The following is a 17,091-nucleotide window of genomic DNA, read 5'->3' on the forward strand; positions in this document are numbered from 1 at the left end:
TGGGGCATAGAAATGTAGCACGGCGGCGGCTCTGGCCGTAATGTAAACCGGCAATTCTGGATATTCTCCAATAAGGAGAGGGCGCAGTGCACTAAACGTGTCGCAGGTATTAACGCGTCATCACTGCGCTACCCACAACTCCCCGCGCTTGCCCTCAGTAAACATGGCGGCCATGAGCCTCCTGCGGTCGGTGACGGGCTCTCTGGTCAGCCGTCTGCAGCCGGTATCGCGCGGTGTGCTCGGCAGAAGCAGCCTGCAGGGGAGGGGGCCGCCGGCCGCTGCTGGTAAGATGTGAGGGGGCCCGAAGGGGCAGGAGCCGTGTCCAGGGTGACCTTGTAGGGACTGACATTGAGCTGACAGTACTGGGGGCATTGACTGTAAAGCCCCATAGACAAGTGACACTATGCTCATAGGAGAGCGCCACCTGCAGCCTGTGTGATGCATCACATGGGGGAGAAGTGATACACCTGATGGGGAGGGAGTTCTAGGTAGTGCTATAACATACTGATGTCCTGTGTATATAAGGTAGGCACTCCATGTATCCGGTATACACCATGGGGGAGACTTATCAAAACCTGTGCAGAAGAGTGGTGCAGTTGCCCATAGCAACCAGTCTGCTTGCATCTTTCATTTTTAAATAGGCCTGTGGAAAATGAAGCAATCTGGTTGCTATGGGCAACTGCACCACTCTTCCTCTACACAGGTTTTGATAAATCTCCCCCCCCCCATGTGTAGGTTCTATGTATCCTGTATACAAGATGGGCCTTCCATGTATCCTGTATACTCCCCATGTCCTGTATACAAGATGGGCCTTCCATGTATCCTGTATACTCCCCATGTCATGTATACAAGGTGGGCTCTCCACGTACCCTGTATACTCCCCATGTCCTGTATACAAGGTGGGCTCTCCATGTATCCTGTATACTCCCCATGTCCTGTATACAAGGTGGGCTCTCCACGTATCCTGTATACTCCCCATGTCCTGTATACAAGGTGGGCTCTCCATGTATCCTGTATACAAGGTGGGCTCTCCACGTATCCTGTATACTCCCCATGTCCTGTATACAAGGTGGGCTCTCCATGTATCCTGTATACTCCCCATGTCCTGTATACAAGGTGGGCTCTCCACGTATCCTGTATACTCCCCATGTCCTGTATACAAGGTGGGCTCTCCACGTATTCTGTATACTCCCCATGTCCTGTATACAAGGTGGGCCCTCCATGTATCCTGTATACTCCCCATGTCCTGTATACAAGGTGGGCCCTCCACGTATCCTGTATACTCCCCATGTCCTGTATACAAGGTGGGCTCTCCACGTATCCTGTATACTCCCCATGTCCTGTATACAAGGTGGGCTCTCCACGTATCCTGTATACTCCCCATGTCCTGTATACAAGGTGGGCCCTCCACGTATCCTGTATACTCCCCGTGTCCTGTATACAAGGTGGGCCCTCCACGTATCCTGTATACTCCCCGTGTCCTGTATACAAGGTGGGCTCTCCACGTATCCTGTATACTCCCCGTGTCCTGTATACAAGGTGGGCTCTCCACGTATCCTGTATACTCCCCATGTCCTGTATACAAGGTGGGCTCTCCACGTATCCTGTATACTCCCCGTGTCATGTATACAAGGTGGGCTCTCCACGTATCCTGTATACTCCCCGTGTCATGTATACAAGGTGGGCTCTCCACGTATCCTGTATACTCCCCGTGTCATGTATACAAGGTGGGCTCTCCACGTATCCTGTATACTCCCCGTGTCATGTATACAAGGTGGGCTCTCCACGTATCCTGTATACTCCCCGTGTCATGTATACAAGGTGGGCTCTCCACGTATCCTGTATACTCCCCGTGTCCTGTATACTCCCCGTGTCCTGTATACAAGGTGGGCTCTCCACGTACCCTGTATACTCCCCGTGTCCTGTATACAAGGTGCGCTCTCCACGTACCCTGTATACTCCCCGTGTCCTGTATACAAGGTTGTGCTCTCCACGTATCCTGTATACTCCCCATGTCATGTATACAAGGTGGGCTCTCCACGTACCCTGTATACTCCCCATGTCCTGTATACAAGGTGGGCCCTCCACGTATCCTGTATACTCCCCATGTCCTGTATACAAGGTGGGCTCTCCATGTACCCTGTATACTCCCCATGTCCTGTATACAAGGTGGGCCTTCAACGTATACTCCCCATGTCCTGTATACAAGGTGGGCTCTCCACGTACCCTGTATACTCCCCATGTCCTGTATACAAGGTGGGCTCTTCACGTACCCTGTATACTCCCCATGTCCTGTATACAAGGTGGGCTCTTCACGTACCCTGTATACTCCCCATGTCCTGTATACAAGGTGGGCTCTCCACGTACCCTGTATACTCCCCATGTCCTGTATACAAGGTGGGCCCTCCACGTAGCCTGTATACTCCCCATGTCCTGTATACAAGGTGGGCTCTCCACGTACCCTGTATACTCCCCATGTCCTGTATACAAGGTGGGCTCTCCACGTACCCTGTATACTCCCCATGTCCTGTATACAAGGTGGGCTCTCCACGTACCCTGTATACTCCCCATGTCCTGTATACAAGGTGGGCTCTCCACGTACCCTGTATACTCCCCATGTCCTGTATACAAGGTGGGCCCTCCACGTACCCTGTATACTCCCCATGTCCTGTATACAAGGTGGGCCCTCCACGTACCCTGTATACTCCCCATGTCCTGTATACAAGGTGGGCCCTCCACGTAGCCTGTATACTCCCCATGTCCTGTATACAAGGTGGGCCCTCCACGTATCCTGTATACTCCCCATGTCCTGTATACAAGGTGGGCCCTCCACGTACCCTGTATACTCCCCATGTCCTGTATACAAGGTGGGCCCTCCACGTACCCTGTATACTCCCCATGTCCTGTATACAAGGTGGGCCCTCCACGTATCCTGTATACTCCCCATGTCCTGTATACAAGGTGGGCTCTCCACGTACCCTGTATACTCCCATGTCCTGTATACAAGGTGGGCTCTCCACGTACCCTGTATACTCTGTGTTGTCTTGTATATTCCACATGTCCTGTATACAAGGTGAGCACTCCATGTTGTCATGTATACTCCACGTATCCTGTATACAAGGTCCTGGAGCCATATCTACAGGTGACCATACACATTACAAAGTTGGTTAATGGTTGAACATATGATTATCTAATAAATGATCATTTTGGGCCATGTTAATACCCAAATATGTTCCTTTAAAAAAAAGTTTAACACAACTGTCTATGCATTCTAATATCATATACTAAGGGAAAACTGACATCAGCGTCACCCTGACTACCTGCTGGTCCTGCCTGATCTGCAGATGACGCCTAGTTCTTTTTTCTTTGTATGTTGCACTATTGTGGAGATATTGCTGAATATATATATATATATATATATATATATATATATATATATATATATATATATATGTGTATGTATGTATATGTGTGCGCGCGTAAAATACACGCCGTTAAGTATGAATAGGACTTGGGTCTCAAACCCGCTTGTGGGGACCCCGGCTGAGTTTAATAGGGCTGCTGCTTATAGCTGGAGCAGAGTGACCTCTGTTGTGGCCTATTACAAGGTACTGAGGTGCAGGCACCATAAGTTGGGGCATAGGGAGAGCAAGCACACTATACTTTTGGTTCCTTAGCCCACAGCTTATACACTCATATTGTGGCTGTTTGGTATTTCTGCCCAACAGTTGAAGGGGCCAGCTGACGCTCACAGGGGCATGCCTTCTACCCACCCTTATCCGCTCCCAGCATAGAGCCCTGTACGTCAATCATGCTGGTCCCGCCATTTAATGATAATGACAATCTGGCAGGTAAAAATAGTCATGCTCCCCTACCCCAGTACCCTGCTGATCACCACGTCCTGCTTCTTAGTTTTCCCAGCAGGACTTGCCCGCTCAGCCAGACACTGGCTATGGAAGTGGGGTATTCGCCCCCCTCCTCAAACAGCCCAAAATACATCCACATGGAGAGTAGCTCTTTTTGGGCTGTAGCTTTTGCTTTGAGCTGTGAACTATGTCTCAGTCTTACAGTTGTTGATACTGGATATTGATGATCAGTGACACTTGACATACAGACAATCTTTTTGGGAACATTCTTAGAATATTATTTTCTAAAACATTGTTCGTGGATGAAAGATCTTTAGTACGGCTATCAGCTGAAAACTCTTCTAGTGATCACAATACATTAACAAAACAGTCCCTTAAAACCAGACTTGTCATCTGAAAGGCAGGGGAGTAAGTAAACCGATGGCTCGGTGGAGGCTAGTCATGTGAAGCCTTTATGTAAATTAGGCTAAAAACCAAGTGAACATTCCCTAGCGCAGGGATGCATGTGGGCTGGTAGGCTCTTGCTGTGCTGGAGAGTGCACTTTGGGCACTTAAGCCTTATTTGCATTAAAAAAAAAAAAAGCCAATTTTAGTTCTGCAGAAGACTATACAAATAAAAATGGTATGCCCGGAATCATGGTGACTAGCTCCGGCCTAGCCATGTGCTTATTTACACCCATTTTTTTTCTGCTGATAGTCCTGTGCTGAGCTGAGGGAAATGAAAACATGAAATAATATTTAGGGACTACCTGAATGTGCAGTCATATAATTTTGTACGTATTTGTTGTAATGGTACCATAGTACATGACACATCTCATTTCTTTCTGTAGTGCCCGTGCGATTTGGAAGCCATGGAAAGAAGTTATTTGTGATGGCACCATCTACATACTATGACAACAGATTCCTCCATTTACTGGTAAGTCTGCCCACATTCTCTCTATTCAGCTCTATATACACAGATATTCAATATCATGGGTTCAGTACAGATATGCAGTGTTTTAGGGTTAGATCATCTCCCATTGCCCCATCATAAAGATAGAATAGAAGCTGTTCTAGTGACCTAAAGAATACACAGTACCAGGAATAGGTTAACATATACTACATATTAAAGTATTATTGGCCTTTAAAAATACCTGTGTGGCTAAATACTTGGACTACTTCATATTTTCTCCATGTGATTGGGGTTTTACATGGGGTCTGCTGGGACAGTGCTGCCTCTGATACTACTTGTGGCAAGAAATGGTTTTGTCCCTGTGCATTCCTGTCTATCATACTGATATATTTTATTGACTATAAAAACACAATTAGGGAGATCAATAAAACCTGTGCAGAGGAAAAGTTTCCCATAGCAACCATATTGTTTCTTTAACCTCTTTGCGTCATAGCGAGTCGGTCCTGGTGGCTATCTGCCTCCGGGACCCATGTCTACTACCAGACATCACCGATCACTTTGATGCACAGAATTAACCTATTAGACGCCACTATCCACATTGATCGCGGTGTCTAAAATAAAGAAAATACAGTCCTGGCGGCTCAGCAAAGCTGATGGGGACCACTGTCTCCTCGCCGTCCGATCTGTGCCTTAATGCTCCAGGGAGCCACAGCAGCCTGGAGCAATCGAGCACATATAACACTGATCTATACTATGGCATAGCATTAATCAGTATATGCAATCAAAGGATTGCATGTAATAGTTCCCTAAGGGGACTAAAATAGTGTTAATAAAAAAAAATAGCCCTCTGAAAAATAAAAGAAGCAATCTGATTGGTCTTTTGTTCGGCGTGGGTTTAAAAAAATAAAAAAATAAAAAAATCTCCTGAAAACTACACACCAAATCTGTATTGTGTGTAAGAACACATCAGTCTGCAGCTTACTGTTCTGTAAACTTGGCTACAAACCCACAGAAAGCAGCCAAGAATTAACTATTTATTTTCATTTTGTTTGCAGAAATTCTATACATTACTCAGTGCAGTACCCGCAGGTATCGCCATAGCACTTATCAACATTTTCATTGGTAAGACACTTAATCGCTTTTGTGGGAAGAGGGAGACAATTATTATTATTAAAATATATATGTGTGTGTGTGTGTGTGTGTGTGTATATATATATATATATATATATATATATATATATTATAATATAATATAATATAATATAATATAATTTTTTTTTTTTTTTACATATTTCACTCTGCTTTAAAGCTTACCTGTTATTTCACCGATCAGGAGAACAGCTGAAATAAGAGTGCAGTAGTGCACTTCACTCCCTGGCTCTCAGTGACTTACGTTCTTGGGCTACAATGTTATGGGGCTGCAGGATTGTAGATTGGTGCAAGTTGGGGAGTGAAGTGTGCTACCACAAACTTCTCCCCACTACTTCTGATCAGGGGGGGGGCCCAACTACTCAACTTTTGACATGTTTTTTGACAGGACTGTAAAGAAGCTGACATGAGGATGATAAAGCTTTATCGTGACATTGGTGATTCTCTGTATTGTAGTATAGGTTAATCCAATTAAAAAGAAACTGGCAGAAGGATTACCTGCCCCAGTCTGAACATACAGGAATATAGTGCCTCCATCTCCCACTTGTCCAATCCACCAATTTAGTTATATACAACATCTCCTCCTGTTGCTGTCTGTATGACTAGTACTACTAGTATTTTGTACTGTAGGGGAATAATGATAAAGGAGCTGGTTGGACGGCAGGGAGATGGCAGCGTTATCATTGCTAAAATAGCAACGTTGTCCATGTTGCTATTTTATGCAAAATAGCATAAATGCATTTATTTCCAGGACAGTTGGACCGATTTTGGTCAGGACTAGATTTAGAAAGGTTACCCACACTATAATCCTGTATATATGATGCAGTTATGTGGAACCTGATGGTAAAACTGCCCTTTGTTCACACATTAATTAATCTTACAGCCTTAAGTTATGGCCCAAAAATTGAATTTTTCCATCCTTTTTATTTATTTTTTTTTTTTTTTTGCTTCATAAATTGCAAAAAAATCTGTCTTAAATTAAAGTATCTGTTTATTTGGGCTATAGCTTTTGTTGTAATCCAATAACAATCTACAAACATGGCCAAGAAGTGTCTTCAAATACAGTTAAAATAAAGGGCCTAAAAAGCCCCTAAAGGAAAAAAAAGCCTCAAACTAGCTGAAAACTTCATCCGCTTTTGAGCTTTAGAAAATGGTGTATGAACATAACCTGGACTGTGTATGGAAATGTCTCTTGTTGTGGTTGAGTTCACACCTGTAATCTCAGTTCAGTTTTTATGTTTCATATTGGGAGCAAAAAATAAAACTGGAGTGCCAGATCTGTGGCACATCGGACCCCACGACTTATAATACTGCAGATGTAAACACAGGTCATGATCAGCTCATTTGTGCAACTCTAAGGCTAGGTTCAGACTACGGAATTTCCACCTGCAATTCCTCTTTGAAATTGCTGGTGGAAATTCCACTTGCTAAAATGTATAGTGTAGTGAATGGGTTTCTGCTTGGAAATTTCCGCCTTTCAGTCTATTGGAGACTGCAGTGTCCGCGCGGTCCTAGCACCGACTGATTCGACTGAGTCAGCGCTGGCCGCACTCGGAATCTCCGGGCGGAAATTTTCCGCCCAGAGATTCCGTAGTCTGAACCTAGCCTTATGTGTTTGAATATTCTTTTTATAGAATTAACACTTTAGAAATGCTATTTATGTCTCTCTATAAATTCTTTTTTTCATCCCAGGCCCAGCGGAATTAGTTGAAACTCCAGAAGATTATGTTCCTGAGCCCTTTGAATACTATCAGGTATGCACTGGATTATGTGTAGTCTGTCTAGAAATATTGTCCCTTACAGATGTCATTAAAAGACAAGACTTAGGCTGAGTTACACGGCCAAAAATGTGCGGAATGTCTGTCCACAGGCAGACATTCCGCACATTTGCACGATGCGGCGGGCGCTTGGAAATGCGCCATCTTATAGACAGCAATGCATTTCCAAGCGGAATCCGCAGAATGAATAGACAAGTCTATTCTTTCTGTGGATGTCTGAATTGGGATTTTCAGGATGTTTCTGCTGCAGAAATTCTGCTGTGTGCACAGTGTAGAAGAATCCCAATGAAATCAATGGCACTTTGCTGCAGCAGAATGTCTGCCGACACGTGAACGTGAGATTTGTTAATAAAAGTGATTTAATGTGTCCCAGCGGTTGGACCATCTGCATTCAGACACTTATCCACAGTACCACAGTATAGGGAATAAGTTGAGTTTTGTGGTGTACCTGTTTAAATGACTAGGAATGAGCCAGTTATCATTTGGGTATTGTTTATTTAAAGGGTTGTAGGACTAGAAAACAGTTCCCTCTTTTTGTTAATCAAATAAAATCTTTATTTAAATTTTTTTTTTTTACATTTTAGACAAAAAACAATGGTGTGTATACGCAGTACGAGGAGCCTTGTGTAAATTTGTATCTACCATGTACCACCAAAAACAAAAATAGTGAAACCATAAAAATTTACTGCTAAGAAAAAAAAAAATTTTTTTCCCCAAAAACAGCCCCACACCTGTCAACTAGTTATCTGAGGTATTGCAACTTAGTTCCATTAAAGGGGTACGCCGCCCCTAGACATATTCTCCCCTTTCCAAAGGATAGAGGATAAAATGTCTGATCGCTGGGAACCCCCGCGATCTCTCCTGCAGCTCCCGCTGTCGTCTGGTGCATGGAACGAACTTTACTCCGTGCCTTATGACTGGCGATGCTGGGACCGCCCCCTTGTGACATCACGCTCCGCCCCCTTGTGACATCACGCTCCGCCCCCTTGTGACATCACGCTCCGCCCCCTTGTGACATCACACTCCGCTCCCTTGTGACATCACGCCCCACTCCCTCAATACAAGTCTATGGGAGGGGGCGAGCAGCAGTCACGCCTTCGCCCATAGACTTGCATTGAGGGGGCGGGGCATGACGTCACAAGGGGGCGGGGCTGTAATGTCATGAGCCTCCGGCCCCTGCATCGCCAGTCATTAGGCAGGGAGCAAAGTTTGTTCCGAGCACCAGATGACAGGGGGTGATGCAGGAGAGATCAGACCTCCTGGAAATGTGTAGGGGCGGAGTACCCCTTTTAAAGTAATATCACACACCAGGTATGGTGCGGTTTTTGGAATAAATCGGCTCTGTTTTTCTATTCCTAGATAACCTCTTTAAGATGAGCTGTATTATGTATTTTATACTTAGAATATCAAAATTTAGACAACCACCTATAAATCCATTGAACCTAACAATTCCCTCCTATGCTGGCTGTCTTGTTTGCCAGTCAAATGCCCACACCAGACAAGGAATGTCTGGAAACCCAGGGTGTGTCTTAGAGCATGCAGGGCCACCTATTCACTGTGAGGCGGCCATATGCCACTACAGCTCGGTAGAGAGTTCAGACAAGCAACATCTACTCGACACTAAGCCGGTCATAATCGTATTCCCTATAGAGCAGATATATGAGCATATTATTTTGTACACCACTTAGTGGTTGTCTTTGGGAAAAGCAGGGGAGGGAGGATTTGAAAAAAAGTCTTGGGCAAAGTAGTAACATAGGGGTGGGCAGGTATACTATTGCTGGCAGTTTTATATGATCACGTTTGTTATAAGCTATGCATGTAAGAATATGCTCTCTGCATTAGGTTGTGTAATGTAGCGGTCACATAGCAGTGAGCAGTATTGGGGAGATTTATCAAAACCCGTTCAGAGGAAGAGTAGTGTCGTTGCCCATAGCAACCAATCAGATTGCTTCTTTACTTTATTTTTTTTTTATAAAGAAGCAATCTGGTTGCTATGGGCAACTACTCCACTTTCCCTCTGCACAGGTTTTGATAAATCCTCCTCTCGTATCCCTCTTCCTACACAAGAAATGTGGTAATGTGGTCACCTAGAACTCAGGTGTGATACATTATTTTGTATATAACTTTTATGTAGAGATTTATTAGGGGCTGGCCTTTTTACCAGCTGCTGTCATGAAGCAGTCATTTTGGGGTCTGCTCCCGTGTGCCAGTTTACTGCAATGTGACGCCTCTCCAGCAAAAGTAATACTCTCCAAATGTTTTCTGTACTGTTAACTTTTTCTTTTCCCAATTTGAGATCAATAGAGATTTGATGTTTGTTTTTCAGCACCCAATCACTCGCTTTCTGTCCCGCCATGTGTTTCCCGATTACCAGAAATCATACGAAAAAGAAATGTGTTTAATTCATGTTGAAAATGAGAAACGTCAGCTCAGGTATGTTGCACAAACTGTTTGATGTGTTTATACAATGTGTTCAGAAAGTCTTCAGACCCTTTTTTTTCCTTTACATTTTATGTTAAGGCCATGTGCTCAAATAAAAAAAATCCAGGTTTTCGCCCATCAATCTAAAAACATTTTAGCAATTTCTTAAAATGTAAATGCTAAAACTATGCATGGACGTAAGTATTCAGACCCTTTGCTATGACAGTTGAAATTTAGCTCTGTGGGTCTCCCATTTCTTGATCATCTCTGAGATGGTTCTATTGGAGTCACCGGTGGTAAATGCAGTCCATTTGGACAGACACAGCCCTGTCAATATCAGAGCAGAAACCAAGCCATGAGGGGGAAAAACTGTCTGTAAGGCTAGGTTTAGACTACGGAATTTCCGCCTGCAATTCTGCTTTGAAATTGCAGGTGGAAATTTCGCTTGCTAAAATGCATAGTATAGTGAATGGTTTTTCATTCACAAATTCACACTTGGGAATTTGTGAACGGAAAATCTGCTTAGAAATTTCCACCTGAAGAAAGGGGTTGCTCTTTCTTCAGGCGGAAATCCGCGTGAAACACATTGCAGTCTATTGGAGACTGCAGTGTCCGCGCGGTCCTAGCGCCGACTGATTCAGCCAGCGCTGGCCGCACTCGGAATCTCTGGGCGAAAATTTTCTGCCCGGAGATTCCGTAGTCTGAACCTAGCCTAAAGCTCAGACAGGATTGCATGTAGCCACAGATTTGGAGATGTTTTGCTGCACTGAAAGTTCCCAAGAGCACAGTGGCCTCCATAAAGAAATTTAAAAAAAACAGGACTCTCTGGCCACCTCACCAATCTAAGTAATTGGGGGGGCTTTGGTAAGTGGTGACCAAGTACCCAGTGGTTACTCTGGCTGAATTCCAAAAATCCAGATGATCAAACATTAGTGCAAAACTCCACCAATCTGGGCTTTATGGCCTCTCCTCAGTAATAAAAAAAAAAAAAAAAAGACATGAAAGCAGCCTGGAGTTTTGCAAAAAAAAAAATCTCCTCATTATCCTCTGCAATTTTGGGTGGTTGTCTCATAGAGGGTACACTGTAGTTGCTGATAGTATATTGAAGTTCTCCATTTGTCAGCCCAACAGCTGAATAGGTTTGGAACGTGACAGCTGATTTCAGGTCTGTTCCACTCCTATTACCAGATAACAAATGGTGCATTAGCATATTGAAAAATACCACCCAGCACTGTATACTCATAGGGGGACATTTATCATTGGCTTTACACCACTTTAATCCCTTAAGGACTCAGGGTTTTTCCGTTTTTGCACTTTGTTTTTTTCCTCCTTACCTTAAAAAAATCATAATTCTTTCAATTTTGCACCTAAAAATCCATATGATGGCTTATTTTTTTGAGCCACCAATTCTACTTTGTAATGACATCAGTCATTTTACCCAAAAATCTACGTCGAAACGGAAAAAATCATTGTGCGACAAAATTTAAGAAAATGGCATTTTGTAAATTTTGGGGGCTTCCGTTTCTACGTAGTACATTTTTCGGTAAAAATGACACCTTATCTTTATTCTGTAGGTCCATACGGTTAAAATGATACCCTACTTGTATAGGCTTGATTTTAGAACTACATGCACAAAAATTAATACATTTAAAATTGTCATCTTCTGACCCCTTTCAAATTGTTATTTTTCCACATACAGGGCGGTGTGATGGCTCTTTTTTTGCACCGTAATCTTAAGTTTTTAGTGGTACCATTTGTATTGATCTGACTTTTTGATCGCTTTTTATTCATTTTGTCATTATATAAAAAGTGACCAAAAATACGCTATTTGGGACTTTGGAATTATTTTGCATGTAGACCATTGTCCATGTGGTTTAATTAACTATATTTTTATAATTTGGACATTTCCGCACGCGGCGATACCACATGTTTATTTTTATTGACACTTTTTTTTATTTATTTTATGGGAAAAGGGGGGTGATTCAAACTTTTATTAGGGAAGGGGTTAAATGATCTTTAACTTATTTTTTTTTTTTTTTTTTTTCCCCCCCCCAATGTTATAGCCCCACTGCACACTCTGATCTTTTACATTGATCATTGTTATCCCATAGGAACTCCAGCGCTGAGCAGTCATTCGGCGATCGGACACCACCTAATAGAATACGTACAAATGTGTCAGATGCCAGAGCACAAAGCTTAAACCCAGCTCTGCAGCTCACTGGTTTCTATAACTGCACCATTTTGGTAAATTTTGAGAAACTGTAAAAAAGAACATGGGTGAAATCTCTCTTTCTTCATACCAACATTGCTAAATGCCCCCCCCCCCCCCCCCCCCATAGACTAATTTATGCTTTATCCGCTTACGTTTTGTGTAATAAAAAAAGGTATGGATATATATTTAGTGGAAAAAGATCTAACTCAAGCAGGTCTCCTTGACACAGACTATTGTTTCTATTTAAAGCATTTCCCATAGTGTTTTTTTTTTTTTCTCTCTTTCTACCTTTTTTTTTATATTCTACATAGCTGCCTATGGTTAATAAAAAATACCGGTATATAAAAGCTATCAACTCAATACCAGAGCGAGTGCAAAAAAAAACAATTCCAAATGCCACCCCAGGTTGCCTCATTTTTGACAAAGCTGAAAAATTCCAGATTTTAGCTTCAGATTTAGAAATAAATATACAAGATGCCTAAAGCAATATAATCTGAAGAACTAGAAGACATTGAACATTTTTTATTGAAATTATACGTCCCATTTGTGCATCTGTGCCATTATACTGTTCACTGTTGTTAATACCTGCTTAGTCTCTTACCATTTGGAACAATAACTAAATTCTGATTTGATTTGCAGGTTGTATGAAACTGCAGCACGTCGCTCTATGAGACAGAATGGCGATGGTCCATGGTTTCAGTTTGAGACTCTGGATAAGAACCTCATTGATATTGCACCTAAGGGAGTCCCAGATGAATAGTGCTCCTGATTGTATTGCATTGCTGTAATTCTTAAATAATCTTATTCTGGTGACTGTTTCAAATAAACTTTGTACCAGTGTAATGTAATATTGTTTTCTTGTTTAATATGTAGATACCCAATATTTATTTTTAAGTTGTGCTTGTTAATGCCAATGACTTAAACATGCAGTGGGGGATGCTACCTACTCCAGCCAACAACTTATGGTAAGTGTGATTGTAATGATTATTCGTCATTACGACTGTCCTGTTAAATTACCCGTGCAGCTGTATAGAAGAGTGCCAGATGTCCTGTACATGTCTATAGAGTGCAGTATGCACACATCTATTTCATTCATACGAGCTCAGAAGACCTTACACGAGCTGCAATGTTTGCCAGTATGCAGCCGTAGCATCAGTAAGTAGGTATAGACTGTCATACACACTGTATAGATCACTATCTTATTGGAAAATGTATTTACCATATAACCTACTTTAACATATAAACTGGCATTTCTGAGGTTTCAACAAAATCTTCTGTGGATTTTGCACCATAGTAAAGCTGCCTGTGTGAATATACCCCTAGGCCATGTTGGCATGGCCAAAAATTTGCAGAATGTCTGCCTGGAAGACTTGAGAGCATTCTCCACATTTTTATTTTATTAATCTAAAAACTATTTGCATGGATATACAAAAATAGCATGCAATATACCAATCCAAACCCCAACCAACATAGCACCTCAATAAAGGGACCACATAAACATGCATTAATTTACCCAAATCCTCCCAGGCACACCACCAACCCCTCCAAGTCGATTAAAACTTTTTGCCAGCTTTTAAGGATTTGGCCAAATTTTCTTCATACCCCCTTATTTTATTTACTAAGTGTATCCAGTGATCCAGCACTGGCAGTTTCTCAGTAAACCAGGTCCTCATTATTAACACCTTAGCCTTAAGCATAATACATTCAGGTCCTCGAATTCCCCCACTTCGCCCAAAATTTTCCTCAAAAACCTGTATTCTAAGAATTCTGCTATCTCCAACCAAAAATTTTGGGCACCCCCACATTAAATGAAGGAAATCAGGGTTCTCCTCATTGCATTTGGGTTAATTATCCTGATATTTAAATTTCGGCAACGCCATTGGGGAATGATACAACGGAAATAGAATTCTCAACTGAAGTACTTGATGTGCTTTATTCTCTGAGCAGTGTGTCACATTTTCAAATACCCGCTTCCATGTGCAATCATTCAATTCTCCAGTTTGTGTAGTCCACTTTTCCTTAATCTTTTCTTGGTACTTTTTAGGCCTGAGAATTCATTTCAAATATGTGAAATGTTTAAAAACAGGGCCACTAGGGGTCTCTGTCTCTTTAATTTTGAAAACGAACACTGGTATCTGGGGTTCTTTGGTCCTGAATACTACCAAGAAAAGGACTGAAATTTTGAAAGGGGGGGGGGGTTCTCTCTCCTCTGCTCACGCAGTACAGTGTATAGTCCAGCTTTCAATTGTGTTAGAACATCTGTGAGATGCAGACAGCTTGCAGCCTCTTCACATGAGAATCATTCACATGCACAGTGACAAGCAATACAAGGTGCTAAACTACAGTTTATATGAAAAATGGTTTGCTTGGTCATTTTATGAACTTATGTATTTGCACCATATAGGTTCCACATTGCTGCTTTAGGGTTATAAAAAGCATGCACTTTGGTCACAAAGCGGAAAAATGCAGGTTTTTCTTCTGTCCTTGCACCATATAGTTTCACATATTTGCATTAGAGTTATATGAGCATGCATTTAGGCAGAAAGTATAAAAATGGTTGTGCAGACCTCGTGACGGTGGGGGAGCTCATCGTACTCCAGGGAAAATACACACCCCCTCTGAGAAAAATGCATAAGACTCATTAAAGGAATACTTAGATCAAAAGGTATTTTACATATTAACACATGCATATTATGTATACAAGTTTAAGGGCACATTACTACTGTTACGCCGAGCGCTCCGGGTCCCCGCTCCTCCCCGGAGCGCTCGCAACATCCTCGCTACTGCAGCGCCCCGGTCAGATCTACTGACCAGGTGCGCTGCGATACCGCCCCCAGCCGGGATGCGATTCGCGATGCGGGTGGCGCCCGCTCGCGATGCGCACCCCGGCTCCCGTACCTGACTCGCTCTCCATCGGTCCTGTCCCGGCGCGCGCGGCCCCGCTCCCTAGGGCGCGCGCGCGCCGGGTCTCTGCGATTTAAAGGGCCACTGCGCCACTGATTGGCGCAGTTGGTCTAATTAGTGTGTTCACCTGTGCACTCCCTATGTATACCTCACTTCCCCTGCACTCCCTCGCCGGATCTTGTTGCCATTGTGCCAGTGAAAGCGTTTCCTTGTGTGTTCCTAGCCTGTGTTCCAGACCTCCTGCCGTTGCCCCTGACTACGATCCTTGCTGCCTGCCCCGACCTTCTGCTACGTCCGACCTTGCTCTTGTCTACTCCCTTGTACCGCGCCTATCTTCAGCAGTCAGAGAGGTTGAGCCGTTGCTAGTGGATACGACCTGGTTGCTACCGCCGCTGCAAGACCATCCCGCTTTGCGGCGGGCTCTGGTGAATACCAGTAGCAACTTAGAACCGGTCCACTAGCACGGTCCACGCCAATCCCTCTCTGGCACAGAGGATCCACCACCTGCCAGCCGAATCGTGACAGTAGATCCGGCCATGGATCCCGCTGAAGTTCCACTGCCAGTTGTCGCCGACCTCACCACGGTGGTCGCCCAGCAGTCGCAACAGATAGCGCAACAAGGCCACCAGCTGTCTCAACTGACCGTGATGCTACAGCAGCTACTACCACAGCTTCAGCAATCATCTCCTCCGCCAGCTCCTGCACCTCCTCCGCAGCGAGTGGCCGCTTCCGGCCTACGACTATCCTTGCCGGATAAATTTGATGGGGACTCTAAGTTTTGCCGTGGCTTTCTTTCACAATGTTCCCTGCACTTGGAGATGATGTCGGACCAGTTTCCTACTGAAAGGTCTAAGGTGGCTTTCGTAGTCAGCCTTCTGTCTGGAAAAGCTCTGTCATGGGCCACACCGCTCTGGGACCGCAATGACCCCGCCACTGCCTTTGTACACTCCTTCTTCTCGGAAATTCGAAGTGTCTTTGAGGAACCTGCCCGAGCCTCTTCTGCTGAGACTGCCCTGCTGAACCTGGTCCAGGGTAATTCTTCCGTTGGCGAGTACGCCATCCAATTCCGTACTCTTGCTTCCGAATTATCCTGGAATAATGAGGCCCTCTGCGCGACCTTTAAAAAAGGCCTATCCAGCAACATTAAAGATGTTCTGGCCGCACGAGAAATTCCTGCTAACCTGCATGAACTCATTCATCTAGCCACTCGCATTGACATGCGTTTTTCTGAAAGGCGTCAGGAGCTCCGCCAGGATATGGACTTTGTTCGCACGAGGCGTTTTTTCTCCCCGGCTCCTCTCTCCTCTGGTCCTCTGCAATCCGTTCCTGTGCCTCCCGCCGTGGAGGCTATGCAAGTTGACCGGTCTCGCTTGACACCTCAAGAGAGGACACGACGCCACATGGAGAATCTTTGCCTGTACTGTGCCGGTACCGAACACTTTCTGAAGGATTGTCCTATCCGTCCTCCCCGCCTGGAAAGACGTACGCTGACTCCGCACAAAGGTGAGACAGTTCTTGATGTCAACTCTGCTTCTCCACGCCTTACTGTGCCTGTGCGGATATCTGCCTCTACCTTCTCCTTCTCTACTATGGCCTTCTTGGATTCCGGATCTGCAGGAAATTTTATTTTGGCCTCTCTCATCAACAGGTTCAACATCCCGGTGACCAGTCTCGCCAGACCCCTCTACATCAATTGTGTTAACAATGAAAGATTGGACTGTACCGTGCGTTACCGCACGGAGCCCCTCCTAATGTGCATCGGACCTCATCACGGAAAAATTTTGTTTTTAGTCCTCTCCAATTGCACTTCCGAAATTCTCCTTGGACTACCGTGGCTTCAACGCCATTCCCCAACCCTTGATTGGTCCA

At 44.1% G+C, this 17,091-nt stretch overlaps 1 protein-coding gene across 1 annotated transcript; it reads left to right on the forward strand.

The window, feature by feature from the left end:
* Positions 1-150: 150 nt before the first annotated feature.
* NDUFB5 (NADH:ubiquinone oxidoreductase subunit B5) lies at positions 151-13,166 on the forward strand. The gene is made up of 6 exons (XM_056565245.1): positions 151-284; positions 4,697-4,782; positions 5,814-5,880; positions 7,600-7,661; positions 10,012-10,118; positions 12,958-13,166. The coding sequence occupies exons 1-6, from the start codon at positions 164-166 to the stop codon at positions 13,076-13,078; spliced, it is 564 nt and encodes a 187-aa protein (XP_056421220.1). The 5' UTR covers positions 151-163; the 3' UTR covers positions 13,079-13,166.
* The last annotated feature ends 3,925 nt before the right edge of the window (positions 13,167-17,091 follow it).

Source organism: Hyla sarda, chromosome 3 (genome assembly GCF_029499605.1).
Source record: "Hyla sarda isolate aHylSar1 chromosome 3, aHylSar1.hap1, whole genome shotgun sequence".
Taxonomy (NCBI): domain Eukaryota; kingdom Metazoa; phylum Chordata; class Amphibia; order Anura; family Hylidae; genus Hyla; species Hyla sarda.

Coding starts and splice junctions, on each gene's coding strand:
- NDUFB5 (XM_056565245.1), top strand. CDS start 164: ATGGCGGCCATGAGCCTCCTGCGGTCGGTGACGGGCTCTCTGGTCAGC. Junction 5,881..7,599: donor ACTTATCAACATTTTCATTG/GTAAGACACTTA, acceptor TTTTCATCCCAG/GCCCAGCGGAATTAGTTGAA. Junction 7,662..10,011: donor AGCCCTTTGAATACTATCAG/GTATGCACTGGA, acceptor TTTGTTTTTCAG/CACCCAATCACTCGCTTTCT.